At 38.1% G+C, this 15123-nt stretch overlaps 2 protein-coding genes across 2 annotated transcripts; one reads left to right on the top strand and one right to left on the bottom strand.

Moving 5' to 3' along the window:
- Nucleotides 1-3121: 3121 nt before the first annotated feature.
- Nucleotides 3122-5307, bottom strand: her11 (hairy-related 11). The gene is made up of 4 exons (XM_017707018.2): nucleotides 5242-5307; nucleotides 5011-5106; nucleotides 4822-4915; nucleotides 3122-4257 (listed from the first exon to the last, which is right to left on the bottom strand). The coding sequence occupies exons 1-4, from the start codon at nucleotides 5266-5268 to the stop codon at nucleotides 3614-3616; spliced, it is 861 nt and encodes a 286-aa protein (XP_017562507.1). The 5' UTR covers nucleotides 5269-5307; the 3' UTR covers nucleotides 3122-3613.
- Nucleotides 5308-8625: 3318 nt separating this feature from the next.
- Nucleotides 8626-9736, top strand: her5 (hairy-related 5). Its single transcript, XM_017707020.1, has 3 exons — nucleotides 8626-8698; nucleotides 8844-8939; nucleotides 9051-9736. The coding sequence occupies exons 1-3, from the start codon at nucleotides 8648-8650 to the stop codon at nucleotides 9561-9563; spliced, it is 660 nt and encodes a 219-aa protein (XP_017562509.1). The 5' UTR covers nucleotides 8626-8647; the 3' UTR covers nucleotides 9564-9736.
- The last annotated feature ends 5387 nt before the right edge of the window (nucleotides 9737-15123 follow it).

Consider the following 15123-nt stretch of genomic DNA (forward strand, 5'->3'; position numbering starts at 1 on the left):
CTTACAACTGAAAGCTTTTTGTTAAAACTGAAAGTAGCATTTCTGAGACATGTTCAAATGCACAGCCTTAAACACAAATACAAGATCAACATTATACTGATGAAGATATGGTAACAATAGTACAGTGCTTCTTAATCCTGGTCCTGAAGTACCATTGCCCTGCATGTTTTGGTGTTTTTCCTGCTCCACGCATAGCTGACCTCATTAAGGGGATATTTATTAATTCAGCTGTATCAGGTGTTTTGGGGCAACTCTAAAATGTGTAGAGCAGTGATACTCCTTCACCAGGTTTTGAGTGTTCTTCCAGTACTCTTTCAATGCACTTGCATTTATCACATTGGTTTGATTGTTGGTGTCAGAAGCGCAATCCACGTTATAAAATGTTCTTCCACGTGTTACATGCAATTACACATTTCCAGCATAGAGGTCTCCAAAATCCCCAAATCTAACTTGGGGTAGCTTCAATGGAAAATAAGGAAAATAGCCAATAATATAAACTAAACAGCCATCCTGCCACCCTATGAAAATTATCTCAAATAATTTACAAAAAGTAGGGATCCCCTCCATCACCTGAATTTGCACTTATGGTTATGGTTCAGATATACATAAAATTAAATGAAATCATTTGGAATGATGATAGAATTTGTATCATTCCTTATGTTTTTTAAAGATTTTTTTTTGTGCTTAATTAAAGTCAGTTCAATCAAAGCACTGCTTAATTATTGACATGACAAGGTTGTAGGTTTTTGGTGTTATTATAAAATATGATGCACTTTTAATTTCTGCAATGAATATATAGATACACATGAAGAGTATAGCTTTATTTTAGCCATTTTGAGGTGGGGTAAGTACACTGATATGTTGGTCTATGTAGATCCTGCTTAAACTGTAAATTGTATAGTTGATGTATGTGTATGTGTTTTTTGTAATGTTTTCACTCACTTTATATTTACTACAGTGGTGAATATAAATCACATCAAAACACATCAAAAAATAGTTTTGTTTATAACTTTTTATGCAAAGCATAAAATCAGTTTAATCCCTCTTTACTAAAACAAGTTATGAATAAAATTCAACTTTGAGTGAGTGTGATTATATGTACCTGACCAAAAGATGGCAGCAAAGACAAACAAAGTGCTTACTTAAGCGTTCATGAATTGAAATTTCAGGCTCTTGTTAAAATTCTAGATTGGATTTTAGATTAGATATGGTATAGGAGAATGGAGCTGGTTAGCACAGCATTCACTTCTGGATCAGTAGGATACTCTCACAAACAGGCAACATAAATGTTGACCAGTATTCATTTTGCAAAAAACTTTAAACGGTACAATTCTAATCAAGTGGAAAAAAAACATTTGATTTTCAAGTGTTTAAACAAAACAAATGACTTCTTGAGTACATATGTAATAGAAATGATTTAAAGAGAGATATGTTACATTCACATTAATTTTAGTAGAAATGGCAACAGTGTATATTTTTATATATGATTTGAAATCCAACAGTAAGTAATACTAACATGAAGTAGAAACAGAGTTGAGTCCTAATATGGCTAGATTTGGTTAGCTCATTGATTTTGGGGGTGGTTGCCATATATGTCAGCCTGCAAGTGAAGGGCCATTGCCAAAAACATATTTTATACTATGTAGAATGCAGTACTGCACTATATCACTGTTTGTATTACATTTACTTTACATTTATAATGATGCTTCATTGCATTTCATGATAAGTGAAAGATGTGAATTTATTTATACTACCGTCTCAAAGATTGGAATCACCAGAATGTTGGAATTCATTTTTTCAATTATTTAAAACTACAAAATTAAATTTTGTTTATTGTTTATTGTTCAGTAGCTTCTAAAAAACGTTTAACTATTAAATAAGTGCTGTCTTGTTTACAGTACTTCAATCTAGACTGTATTGAAAGGATTTAGACTCCTGCAATCAAATCTTTTTAATGTGGTTAAATATATTTAAATATAATTCAATATAATTCAATGCTGTGCAATTAAATATAATTTCCTTAAGAATATATTTCTTGGAAACACAGTAGTTTGACTTTGGGCCTTTGACTTTTGGCCTGTGTAATGTTCCTCGAGAAAGGCAAGGCAAGGCAAGTTTATTTATATAGAATTTATATCTATAACTATATATATCTATATCTATATCTATAATATATATTTATTATAGAGAAAGACACTCTGACATGATAAGATAAGACATAAGAACTTGATAAGCACATCTATCAGCGATTTCACGAAATGTGCTGGAGCCACTCAGGAGTCTTGAAGCAAATTAGACGTCAATCATTTGGTTAGATTTGATTTACATGCACAATTCCAAATTCACATGCTATGACCCAAAAATACCATTTTGCAAAGAGAATTATACAAATTAGGAAAAAAATAAGAGTTAAATGACAGAAACCAACAAAACTGTTAGGAATGCTGGAAAGCTTTTTGAGCACAAGACTCAAGACTACTGTGTTTTAACTGGGTAAATGTGTGTGTAACTAGTTTAAAGGTGGCCACTTGGGAACCTTCAAGGACTTCAGCCTGACTGAGAGTGACTCTTGCTGATGTCATTAAAAGGGAAACTATTATTTGCTGACTAAATCTCTCCAGTGACACTTTTCCATCTGGGTCTGCATTGTAACAGTTTTGATTTGTAAGGCAAATTTGGCAATTGTATATATAGTGTGTGCCTTAGTTAAGCCTTTGCATGTGAGTTTATGTGTGTTTGTGTAAATGTGATAACCTGTTTAGATTATTATCATTTTTAATCAATTTTATGCTTTCTTATATGAACAAACTTTTATAATCTATTTTCAGTTTGCAGGGTACATCACATCACAGTAATTGTGAATGAGTGTTTTTCATACATTTCTAAACTTTAATCTTAGTTATGCTGTGGTAAACTACCAAACAATAGTTTATTATGATACAAAACAAAAAACTATTTTTAATATAACAAATTGTTATGCGCCTTTGAGTAGTAATGTATTTCTGTGTTTTATTTAAGAGTAAAAAAACTTTTTTGTGATACTAATAAAAGGTAGAGACCTAGAGAAAATGTTAACATAGGAATCAAAAGAGACAAAGTTATTTATATTTCAGCTGTTTTTTAATCATTTCCATGAAATACACAGTGACATAAGTGGAAAGGTAGAAAATAGTGTCTGGAATATTTAAAAAAATTAAGTATTTACAAATATATACACTGATGTATAAAATTAGCTTTCTGTGTAGATGAACTGAAAAGCAGGTAGTAGGGATTCATACAGAAGCATATAGAACCACTTTGGAATAAATAGATGTAGCACTGCAATGCAAAAACAAAGTGTTTAAGACATTTGCAGTCAGTACAATTAAAAGTCTCCCCCCTTTATTCTCAACCTCTGTCCAACAGGGGTCCCACAGAGCGCCACATTTTTAACCCCACGCTTGTAACACTCTACAGCTTATGATTCAGTAATTGCACAGGAAACTGTGCAAACTGGCTGAGATGTAGGGGTGAGCACGTGAAGCCTGGACCCACCAGCAGGTCCCAAGCATTTAAGAGGGATGGTTCAAGTTGGCTTGGTTGTGTGTTCAATTAGATACCAAAGGTAGATATTTCAGCTCCATGGCCTCCACGTTGACTGAGCAGTGACAGGCAGCAAAACTCCTCTCGTATCCAGACTGGAAGAGGGTGGTGTGGGGAGATCTCTGGAGACGTGAGGCATGTTTACAGAACTACAGACAGACAATGGTGTTGCAAAAAAAGTGAGAGGAGGTTTGGTGAAGGGAGGAGACCCAGAAGGAGCAAAAGGCAGATGGCAGGGAACAGATGAATATGGAGGAGAGGTGCTGAAAGAGGAAGTGGAGGAGGAGAGAAGAGGAGAGGGTGGAGGGGAGAGGTGATTTGGTGAAGCTGATGGAGTAAAGCCAATGCTGTTTTGACTGGTAGATTTATAACACAGTAATAATGATTCAGGAAGGGTTAGGTCTTGGTTGTAGCGATGGGATGATGTTGAGCTGAGCTTTGTCAGAGCGCTGGCTGACTTTGTGTCCGTTTCACTCCCAGCTTTGCCAAAACGTTCATGTTGACTGTCCAGATAGTATTCCAAACTCTGAAGAACGGTCTCCCTCTCAGATGGGTTCATCTGGCTCATGTAGGAGGTGAACTCAGAGACACACTGATGGGGATGTGTTCCATAGACAGGTTTTGGTGCCTTGAGTTGAGTTCGTGTTGTTTCCTGGTGTGCAGGAGTAGCACTCACTGCAGAAGAAGAGGGTGTTTAGTTATTCACAGTTATTCATGAAGGCAGCAGAAGTCCAGTATAACATATAAAATCATACACTGGAAGTTAAATGGGCTTGTTCACATATGCCATATGCTAATGCTTAACAACTGGTTTTGATGTGTTCATCCAGTCGTTTCACTTAAAAAAGGAAAACCAGAAAAGGGCCGATATACCATACAGGTATATAAAACGAAAGGCAGAAACAATTAGCCATTTCACCATGAGTGTATATAGAACCACTCTCTTTACTAAAGCATCCTTGAAGAACCATCTTTTTAAGGGTGTAGTTTTTCCAGGAACATTGAGAGGAACTGCCTCCCAAATGTCCCAAATTTACAAATGTAGCCCAACAAGATCTCAATGGATTGAAACTGAAAGTGGCATCTTCCACTGTCTTTTGGGAACAGCCATCATTTCTTGTGCTTTTCCTCTTTAAGTGAACAGCCAGGATAAACACATCAAGACACATGCTAAAGTAATTGTAGAGTAATTCTTTTTGACTGCCAGTGCAATATACTATAATGTATAATATAACATACCTTTGTTATCTGCCCTCCTGCATGTGTTCTTTCGTATATATTGAACAGCCAGGTCCAAAATTTCTGCTTTCTCCAGCTTAGGGTTTTGTAAACGCTGTGGAGCAAGAGAGGGGGGGTTATATCTGCTGCAGAGAGACTATGAAGTAGAGTCAAGCAGCTAACAAAATCAGTGCAGTGTTGTGTTCTTACTGTATCTGCAGTGCTCCTGAACAGCAGAGCCCTCAGCGCCTCCAGATTTTGGTTGATTCGGTCTCTTCTTTTCTTCTCTATTACTGGCTTCAACGTCTAACGAGGGGTGAATTAAACGTTATTTAAAACACACATCCAACACATCACATCCACAATTTCCGTGGCAAATCCTGCAAATAACGAGTAGTTCAGGAGAAAACAGTTTTGATTAAAGGAATAAACCCAGCTTACTCGTCTCAGACTCTCCGTCTTGGCCATAGTGTAAGTTCTAGAACCGGATCTTCATGTAAGCCGGTCTCTCCAGGAAGGTCTTAGTACAGTACAGTGAACGAAGACCAGGCTGGAACTTATACGGCGCACAAGCCACGCCTTCTCTGAAATGATTGGCTAATTCATACTGAGAACTGATTGACAGAATGATCTACTAGCCAATCAGGACAGAGGAGGCGGTGCAGGTCAAGGAACCTACCCTACCTGCCACACAACATGGCTGTGAATTCGATAAATCAGTTTTCCAAGTGTATTAGTTCATTGTTATACTTTGTACTTTGCATTGTTAATGACATTGTAAATTTCATCTGAGCTCATTAGTCTGAAGGCTTAATCTTGTTTTAGGAAACATGTTTGGGGAAACTAGTCTACTTCGAGTGTCTATGTAATGTATTTGATCATGTTGCTACATAAGAGGTTTGACATGTACAGAAAACTGCCTGGTAACTTGGTCTAAACGATTGACTGAGCTCCCCAGACAGTTCACGTGTATAACTTTTAGGAAATCTACGCGCACTCTGCGTCTAATGTCGCGTTCATATTGAGGTATGAGTTACTTTTCATAAGCTTCTAGCATCAGAGCAATTTTTTCATGGTCAGATGTTTCAACAGGGTGTCAATCCCATACCTATTAAAATGGATCTGATATTATTATAAACAGTGCAGTTAACCTACAAGGTTCATGTCCATATTGTAACGTGAGGGTGTAACTTGAAACCCTTGGACCCAAATTCCGCGCGTGGCCACAAGGGAAAGAGCCGTGTTAGGGGGGTTGGGGGTGGGGTGTGTATGTCCAGAGGTGTGATGCCCAAACGCTTAGCACAATTCTACTAAGTGTGCTGGCGTGTGAGCGCGTTGCTTTAAGTGAGAACGACCTGATGACAAGAGTCAACATACCAACACACGCTGATGCACACCCAAACAGGACTTCAGTCTGACCCACAAACCTCTGCCTCAAAATAATTACAACAACCTCCAGTAACAGGACTTAACAGCAGAGCTTTACTAACAGTGTTGTGCAAAATGTTTGAAGCAGAAAAGTGGAGAAAATCCTGAAGCACCCCTCACATCTTTGTCGTGGGAACCAACCAAACGTGTCAGATCGGTCACCCAGACCCGTGTAGCTAACGATTTTATTACGTGCTGATGCGCTCAGGGCCGTGTGGTGGGAAGGTGGACTCCTGGTGAACTTTTGGGGGCCAGTTGTGCAGCACAAACTGCACCTAAGACGAGGCCAGGTCAGAAGGTCAAAGGCTTAAACTTAACTAAAGGAAATTTACACTTAACCAGCTCCCATGGAGAACTATACTACTATACTACTAAACCATACAAACTACTAAGCATTTATTGGCATACATATAAAACTGATGGGAGACATTGGTGTTGGTCTACATGTCTGAGCATGCTGCTGTAAGGGTCTGGGTCGAGAGGTTTATGTAAATGAAGCTCATTGTAGAAAATGGGCGTAACCCGCTTATCGCAACTGATGGCCGCTGTTAATGCAGACTGGTTGAATTATACGTTTGTATGTAAGTTGTATTCTGTGGTAATTAAGACATGCATGCCGCATTTAGAGGTTATGCAGTATTATTCACGTATCCAGTGACACCGATTACTTTGGATCCTTCTTTCAAAAACTCCAAATATTCGCAACAGAATAGTTTGTTTTTCTGCAGTATCAGTATCCTGACTGTAATATGCTTCCAAGCTTTGTGCGTTATTTGCACCTAATTTTAGCATAAATTATTCAAATACAAAGTCCATGTTGTGATGTTCATATCTCAGGGTAAGGCAGGGGTGCACATTTGCAAGAACTAAAGCACTGTTAAGGTACATTTTCTCACTCATTAAGATCTAAATATACCTTCTAAGGCCCAGTTGTGTACCTACTGTTTTCCCCAGGGGAAAAGTGCATATCTATACCTTTTCATAAGTAAATGTTTTGAAACAGAATAATAGACTAAAAGAATGGCGACAAGACAGAGTAAGTAGAGTCAATACAACCTAGGGACAATATCATTTTATGAATTTTGGTACAATTATGTTCCAGAGTTAAGATACTGCAGATGTACCATTGAGGGTACCACCCCAGTGACAACAGGGGGACTGCCACAGTGACGGTTTTGTGCCTTGTTTTCTGAGAGTGTAGAATAGCACTTTCCCTTTGCATGTCACTGAAAATCTTACAGCATGCTGCTATAAATATTGGCCCAAAATACCTCAGTGATGATGAAAGATGATGGGGGTATAAATCAACAAATGATCATATAATAAATATCTCTTACAATGACAAATTGGCCTCATTGGCTTGGGAGATTTTGCGGAAAAGTCATTCTCCAAAACATTGTATTGATCATATAAGCTCCCAACCGTCCCAAATTACCCTGCATAATTTCATGAAGTGGGTGGGATATGTCCCCCTGGCCCCCCTGTAGTTCTAAAAAAACAGCTGATCTATTTGAAATATCATAGCATCAAATCTACAGAAATAAACGTTACTTTTGCGGTTTTGTCTTCTGCTTGACCGCTTCATAAGTGGACACACGCATTCAGCTCACACGGGCGGTCCAGCTTTCAAAGGGCTGGAGATCAGGGAGGGCTTCAAACACTATTCATCAGCCCCGTAAGCACGCTCCAGTGGACAGGCCACGACCAAACACAAAGCACCCTCTGCTTCCACCTGTGCTGAAAAGAACCAGCAGAGACCTTTAAAACCTGTGATCCGATCAAGCAGCTGAAATATTCACACGACTAATAAAGAGAGAGGAGATGAGATCGAACCCTGTTTCTTTCCAGTGAAGGGTCCGTGAAGCCCACCATGATATCAAAGTGAAAGACGAGTAGATTTGGCGTTATGATTTCAGCCACGTACGAGTATAAATCATTGAAGCGCATCACAGTGGAAGAATTAAACTTGTGTGTGAAATGCTTTGCTGATCTAAAGCCTCAGATCCAGTGGGAGCTACAAGATTTATATGTGAGGTCATATTTCTTAAAGCTCGAACTGGTAATGGCTGTTCTACCATGAGCGCTACTTATTTTAATCGTCATGCTGACCTTCCACTTCGCACACTAACAGCTAAACGGCCTCTTAATTGTCTCCTCTTAAACATCACAGCAGGGCGCCAAAAGGGTCATTGTCTCACTAAACTCAATTTCAATCATCTTTAGCGATCAAAGCTCCTTCTTTCAGCCTGTGTAGGGATATTAATGAGAGGGCGTAACTTAAATTGATAGATTTGCTCAATTGGTTTGAGAAGCTCGTGGGCGGGGCTTGGGTGTGGCCTCACAGTTCAATAGGAGCTGAAAAGTTCCAATGTGCTGCAAATACATCTGATGCTGTAAGGTTTGCTGTTTGTCTTCAGGTATGAGCAAGATGTCTGCTGGCATAGCGGAGCAAAAAGAAGCAATGAGACGGGTAAGAAAGCCAAAGAGATAGATTCTCAGTTGTTTGTTTGAGATACTGGGTGTGCAAGAATTGTAAACATTGGTGAACTATATACTATGGTCAGTAAACCCATGTTGGGCTTTGTAATGATTTCGTATAATGTACTACGTTCTAGGTTCCCAAACCTCTCATGGAGAAACGACGGAGAGACAGAATTAACCACAGTTTGGAAACTTTGAGACTTCTGCTACTGGAAAGCACGTGTAATGAGGTAAGGCCTAAACTTCATACCAAGTACAGGAAGTTTGTTCATTCCAAAAATAAGTGAATATATAAGCCTGTCAAGTATTTCTGACGTCCTTCTGTCCATTCCTTTTTCAAGAAACTGAAGAATCCCAAAGTGGAAAAGGCTGAAATCTTGGAGTGTGTGGTCAACTTCCTAAGGGCTGAGCAACAGTCAAGATCTCACCCAGCAAACAGAGGGAAAAGAGGACGTGTGGAGTATGAGGATGAGGTGTCCTCTCCTTGCAAGCGTATCCAGAGCTACCAAGATGGTATGAGAACCTGTCTACTGAGGGTGAGCCATTTCATTGCAAGTAAGAACCAAGAGTCAGAGGATGGTCTGGAGAGCATGTGTGGAACCTTGCAGGAGAACATAGAGGACCAGAGTCATCTAGTGTCTGCAAGCCAGCTTCACCATGGAAGCCTGATGCACCTTACACATGAAAGCAGTTCCACACTAGGGCAGCAGTCACTTACAAATGTGGACTCAGCCATGGGTCAACCCAAGGTTTCTCAAAGAACTGTCGTTTATGAGCACACAGTGAAGATGGCTCCCAACTCCAAACAGCCTTTGATGGTCAGCGATACTGTGTGGAGGCCTTGGCCACAGTAGAATCCAAAAAAATAGAAATGACCCACTTTTCTTTGGAAAAGTTCACAATCTTTAACAGACTGAATTATCAGCAGTTAACCACTGACCATGAAGCAAAATGACCACAAGACTCAACCAAAGACTGAAAAGTGTAAATGTGCAGCATATGTAAATATGTCAACTTTGTACATTGGATACCGAAACCTTTATTTTGATATGAACAAGCAATGACAAAAAACTATATACATCACATATGTGTCTTGTGTTCAGATGCATAGACACACATTCGTATGGAGATGTATACATTTTTTGTAAAAAAATGTACTTTTTAGCATATTTTTGTAGAATTGAAGCAAGTGTAATTTTGTAGCAGCCACTATTTTACTTCTTTCTACAAAAAGGCTACAAATCTTGCCAATAATTTGGGAAGAATGAATACTTAATGTAGAGCTGTTTCATGTATATATATATTTTTTATCAGACAGCTTTGCTATCAATCTGCCTAACACTTAAATGCCACTACCAGTGTAAAACAAACTTTCATGCTGTTTTTTTCCTTTAGCACATATTTTTTTTTTTACGTGCTAAATTCTTCCTGTAAAAGGTGTGGCTCCTTACAGTCCAGTGTAGACTGTGCAAACAATGCTTTTTTTCATGCTGACAGAATAAACCTCTCAGAGGATTTAGTCTGGAATCGTGTTTTAAATGCCTCTTAATGGTGCATCTGGATATCCATTCACTTCCTGAGCATCTAAACATTCTTCTTCAGATTTTGTGTGAATGTTTTGAGCTATAAGCTGCCAAAGGCCAAACATTTGCAGACTTTCTATCAGGCAATGCTCAATATCAGCTCATTGTTATCTCAGTAATATGTGTGAAATGCAGCAGTTGGATGGTAAGCAGAACCCATTGACTTGCAAATAACTCATTAGGCTTGCTGTTCTTATCTTAATTGTAGTCTTTTGCAGACTCTTCCCACAGCAATTATACACTCACCTGAACAGTTTTGTGTACTATCTTCAATACATTTCTATTCTTTACAGCAATCATTATATCAAAAAACAAACCTTCACAAAAGAAGCTGAGTTTTAATTCTGGGGATATACTGCAGAACCACACTGAGACCAAGCATGGCTGTTCCTGTGCACCAACACAATGACTTCATGCTTAACCATAGGGTTTTATTATCTGCTTACATTATCTGTGCACACTGTTGAAACTTAAGATTTAAGCAAAAATTTAATACCCTGGTCAAATTGCATATTTTGTTGATTTTAGAAGTTAACACATCCTCTGCAGAGACCACACTTAAATATGGTATTTCTTCTGTAAATGTTAGTGCACAATTTTTGATTAATACAGCTGAAAATATGTTGGATTTCTCCACTATGTTACATTTGGTAAATGAACAATAGATAACAAAATCAATCAACAACAATGCGATTTGACCAAAGGTGCCCAGACTTTTGCATATGACTGTATATTGAAATGAAACATCTACAGCACTGTGCAAAAGTTTTAGACACCTGAGAAAATTACAACTTAAAAGCGATTCACCTGGGCATATATGTTTGCAAAAGCATTAATATTAAAATAAATACAAATAGCTTAGAATAAAGATTGTGTTATAATGTATGTCGGTGTGTTCATTTAACTTTTCCAATCCTCTCCTTGTGGAAGCCCAGTATTAATTATAGTTATCATCCGACATCTGATTTGGCTAAACAATACCTCATTATGTGAAATCAAGTGTGCTGGTAAAGAAATTAAACACATCCTGGGGCATTGAGGAAAAATCTGGCACCAAACTCCATTGTTCTAACTGGCTCACAAGATATCAACTACCTTTCTCAAAATAAGAAATGTTGCTTGTTGCTTGTACTTTTTACTGTATTTATGTATATTCGCATCAATTTGAACAATATATGTTTTTTGCTGCCAAAAATCTGCCATTGCCATGATAAATGATTTTAAACGTTGTGCTTATGTACCTACAACTTTGGAACAGAAGTGCATATCATCACTCTTCTAACAGAGCATGTATTCCTTTTACTCCAAGGAATTTCAGGTTATTTCTATTTGTCCATCCGTCATCAAATGTTCACATGATGTAAAGTGCAGCTGTTCTATCAGATAATACCAAAAATAAAAAACAAAAAAAACAGATACATGGCTTTCCTATGATAGTAAATGTATTGTGTATGTTCTACAGTTTTGTGTATTAGACACTGAAATGTCTGATATAAAGAAGTAATGATAATTGTGCATATTGCAGATCTGCTCTGTTGCATACATACGCAGTACATCTGTATGGAGACGTGTGTGGTTGTGTAAAAATTTGTTTTGCAACTTAAGCAGTTATTTTATGAAGACACAATTCAGAGTATGTGTGTATTTTATAACATCTTTCTATACATCTGTTTGAATGGCTAGGGATCTTGCCAACGACTCAGGAAGCTTGAATACTTAATGTGGAGATCTATGATGGTCAGCAATCTGCCGGACACTTCACTGTAATTTACCACATTTCTTTTTGTCAGGAACAGTCATCTGCATGCCAAGGCCCTGCTTCCAAAGCCCAATCACTGTATCACAGATTTTTACTTGTAATCCTCTCAGAGTCGTTTTCATTGTGTGGTGCAGAATACGCTGGCCTTTAGGGCTATCACAGTTAAGCTTTTGAGGCTATACCATCAAAATGCTAAACAATGTGTCCTCAGATCCTCCTTCATACTCTGGACTGTTTATGAACACCAGCCCTGGTCCAATTACTAAATACATGAAGTTTTCACTGTTTATTAAGGACATTTAACAAATCATCCACCTACAGTATATACACACAATTCCACTACAACCCAAAATAGCACAATACCACTTTTTCTATTTCCAATATCAATATTGATGTTGAACGGTTTATAATATACCATTTCTTCTTTAAAGGCTACTAAGCCTAAACATGAGCTAGTTACCAGTGAATTGATTCACTTAAAGGTGTTTCTGCAGTTTCTGCAGAATTATTTCACTAAGATGTGAATAAAGCTATTCAAAGTGATTTGGTGCGAAAAGTTCTAGAGAGTCTTGAATTCACATTGGTGGTGATAGGAACCAGACATCTAAAGCATTTAATGTCTCTTAGAGCTAGAAAATCATTGCCTGAGACATTGTTTTACAATAAGTTTGAAATATTGTTTAGGTACACTGGTTACTTTGGATAGTAAATAAAAGTCTGAGGTGGGGAGCTACTCGCACACACACACACACACACACACACACACACACACATTGTCTAAGCCGCTTCTTCCTCTGGTTCGTGGGGACAAGTCACCAATTCACATCAATCCACTCAGGATGACTATGTTTACATCTCAGTGACTGAGTTATGCATAAATTTAGAAAAATTGGTAGAATTCCCCTTTAAGATTAGCATCTAAAAGTCACAGAACTGAATCAGACTGATCATTTTATTCCAGCTCAAGTCCAATCAAGCATTTTCTGCTGAAATAAGTCTCATGCCAATTGATACTGATATACCTGTAATTTCAAAATATGTTCACTTTGTAAGACCGCTGAGGGTAATTCTCAAATGCAGCGCGCAACTAGACACAGTTTGAACCGCACTGAAAATACAGTACTTTGAATTTGCAAGATTTGGTTAATGGAATATATTACATTAGCTCTTGCCAGAAGAAGCAAAGCGAGGCAGCAATTGTGATGATCTTACATTTTATTTCCCTCACGAGTTTGAATTATGAACAATTACTGTTTCATCCAACAAAGTGCAAGGGCAACTCCACTGATTTTTTTAAATCTATAAATGAAACAGTTGAGATGTAAACAAAACCATTCAGAGTGGTTTGGTGTGAAAGCAGAATTGCTCACAGTGGTGGTGATAGGAACGTCTCTGCAAGTTCACTCACAGAAGGTTATTACATGGAAATGTTTGATGCTGCCTGGTGTCTGACACATGTTTCATGATGCATTGTTGGCTTAAAATGTATTTTAATTAATTTATTTCAACCCAATCATGGCAGTGGCACACATGCAAAGAATATAAGGCAAAATAGTCCCGAAAGAAAACATATTTTTTCGGACTTTCTTCTGTTTTACCATCATCAGCATCACATATAAAAACTCAGAACACACATGTAGGTTCACTGCTGGTTTCGGACGCTAAATAAAACGGCTGTACTTGTGTTGTAGAAATGGTGACCCTTGGTTCCCATCACCACCACCGGTAGGTTTCTCTATAAACCACATGCATGACTGTTTAATCTCAAGAACTGATTCTTTTAATTATTTCATTGACTTAGAATTTTTGATAAATTGGTGGAATTCCCCTTTATGAGAAACAACTTCAAAAACAAAACGCGAATTCAAAACTTTATCCCGTGCGGAAATCTCATTTCTATGGTAACGATCTCTGGATCAAAGAAAACGGCTTAGTCCAGCTAAGGTGAACCGCGAACAAAGGCGGCTTCTATGCGCTGCTTCTCCTCGCTTTGTCGCCTCTGGATAAGCTCTGCAATAAAGCGAGCTTCAATAGAAATCAGATTAGAGCTTCAATGGAAGGAAGACTCTCTCCAAACAACCGTCTGACGACCGAACCCGCCATTACGGAGGGATAACTCTCCCAAATGCAATTACTAGTTTTGGTTTAAACGGATTAGCTTTGCAGAGGACTTCTTTCTTCAGCGGATGTTTCCTCTTATCCCAGCAATCCGCACCAACGAACAGCAGAGCGTATTTACTGAGACGCTGCACACCTTCACTCCAGCCCCACGCTGCACTGTTAATCTCGCTCAAAGTAGGAAAAGCTTCCAGTTTATCTCATCACTGCGCTCATATCCACAAAGAAGAAGCTCGTGACGTAAAAGCGTTCAAAACACTTTCCATACATTACAGAATTCCTATATAAACAACCGAGCATTTGATTAGGCCTAAACACTGCCTTAAAGGGGAATTCCACCGATTTTTCTGAATTTCTGCATAGTCCAGGCCGTAAAACTTAAACGAAGTCATTCAGGGTGGTTTGATGTGAAACGGTTCTTGTAAAGAAACTTATTTAGATTTCTCGAATGAATAACAGGTGATATAAGACACATATACATATCGATCACAGTAAATTAGTGTTAAATCTTAAAAGGTTAACACCCTACCCCATGAACCTATATATATATATATATATATATATATATATATATATATATATATATATATATATATATATATAGGTTCACAGGACCTTCACAGGACCATTAAAGACAAAGGTTCTATATAGACCCTTTTTGAAAATGGTAACACCTAACAGGGTCCTGCTATTGTTTCACCATGCGATTACCAATTTAAGCATGAAATGGTTCTATATAGGACTCATAGTTAAAAAACAGGACCATTGCTTTAACTAAAGAACCCTTGAGGAACCATCTTTTTAAAGTTCAGCTGTGTCTCAGGCAGCAGGCAACGTAAAAATGCGTGGTATACGTTTCTTTGAGGTCACTTTAAAAGGCGTTAAATGCTTCGGACTGGGGTTCCTATCAGCATCACCCTGTGCTGCTGTTTGCCATTCTTTTTCAGTCAGAGA

Source organism: Pygocentrus nattereri, chromosome 8 (assembly GCF_015220715.1).
Source record: "Pygocentrus nattereri isolate fPygNat1 chromosome 8, fPygNat1.pri, whole genome shotgun sequence".
NCBI lineage: Eukaryota > Metazoa > Chordata > Actinopteri > Characiformes > Serrasalmidae > Pygocentrus > Pygocentrus nattereri.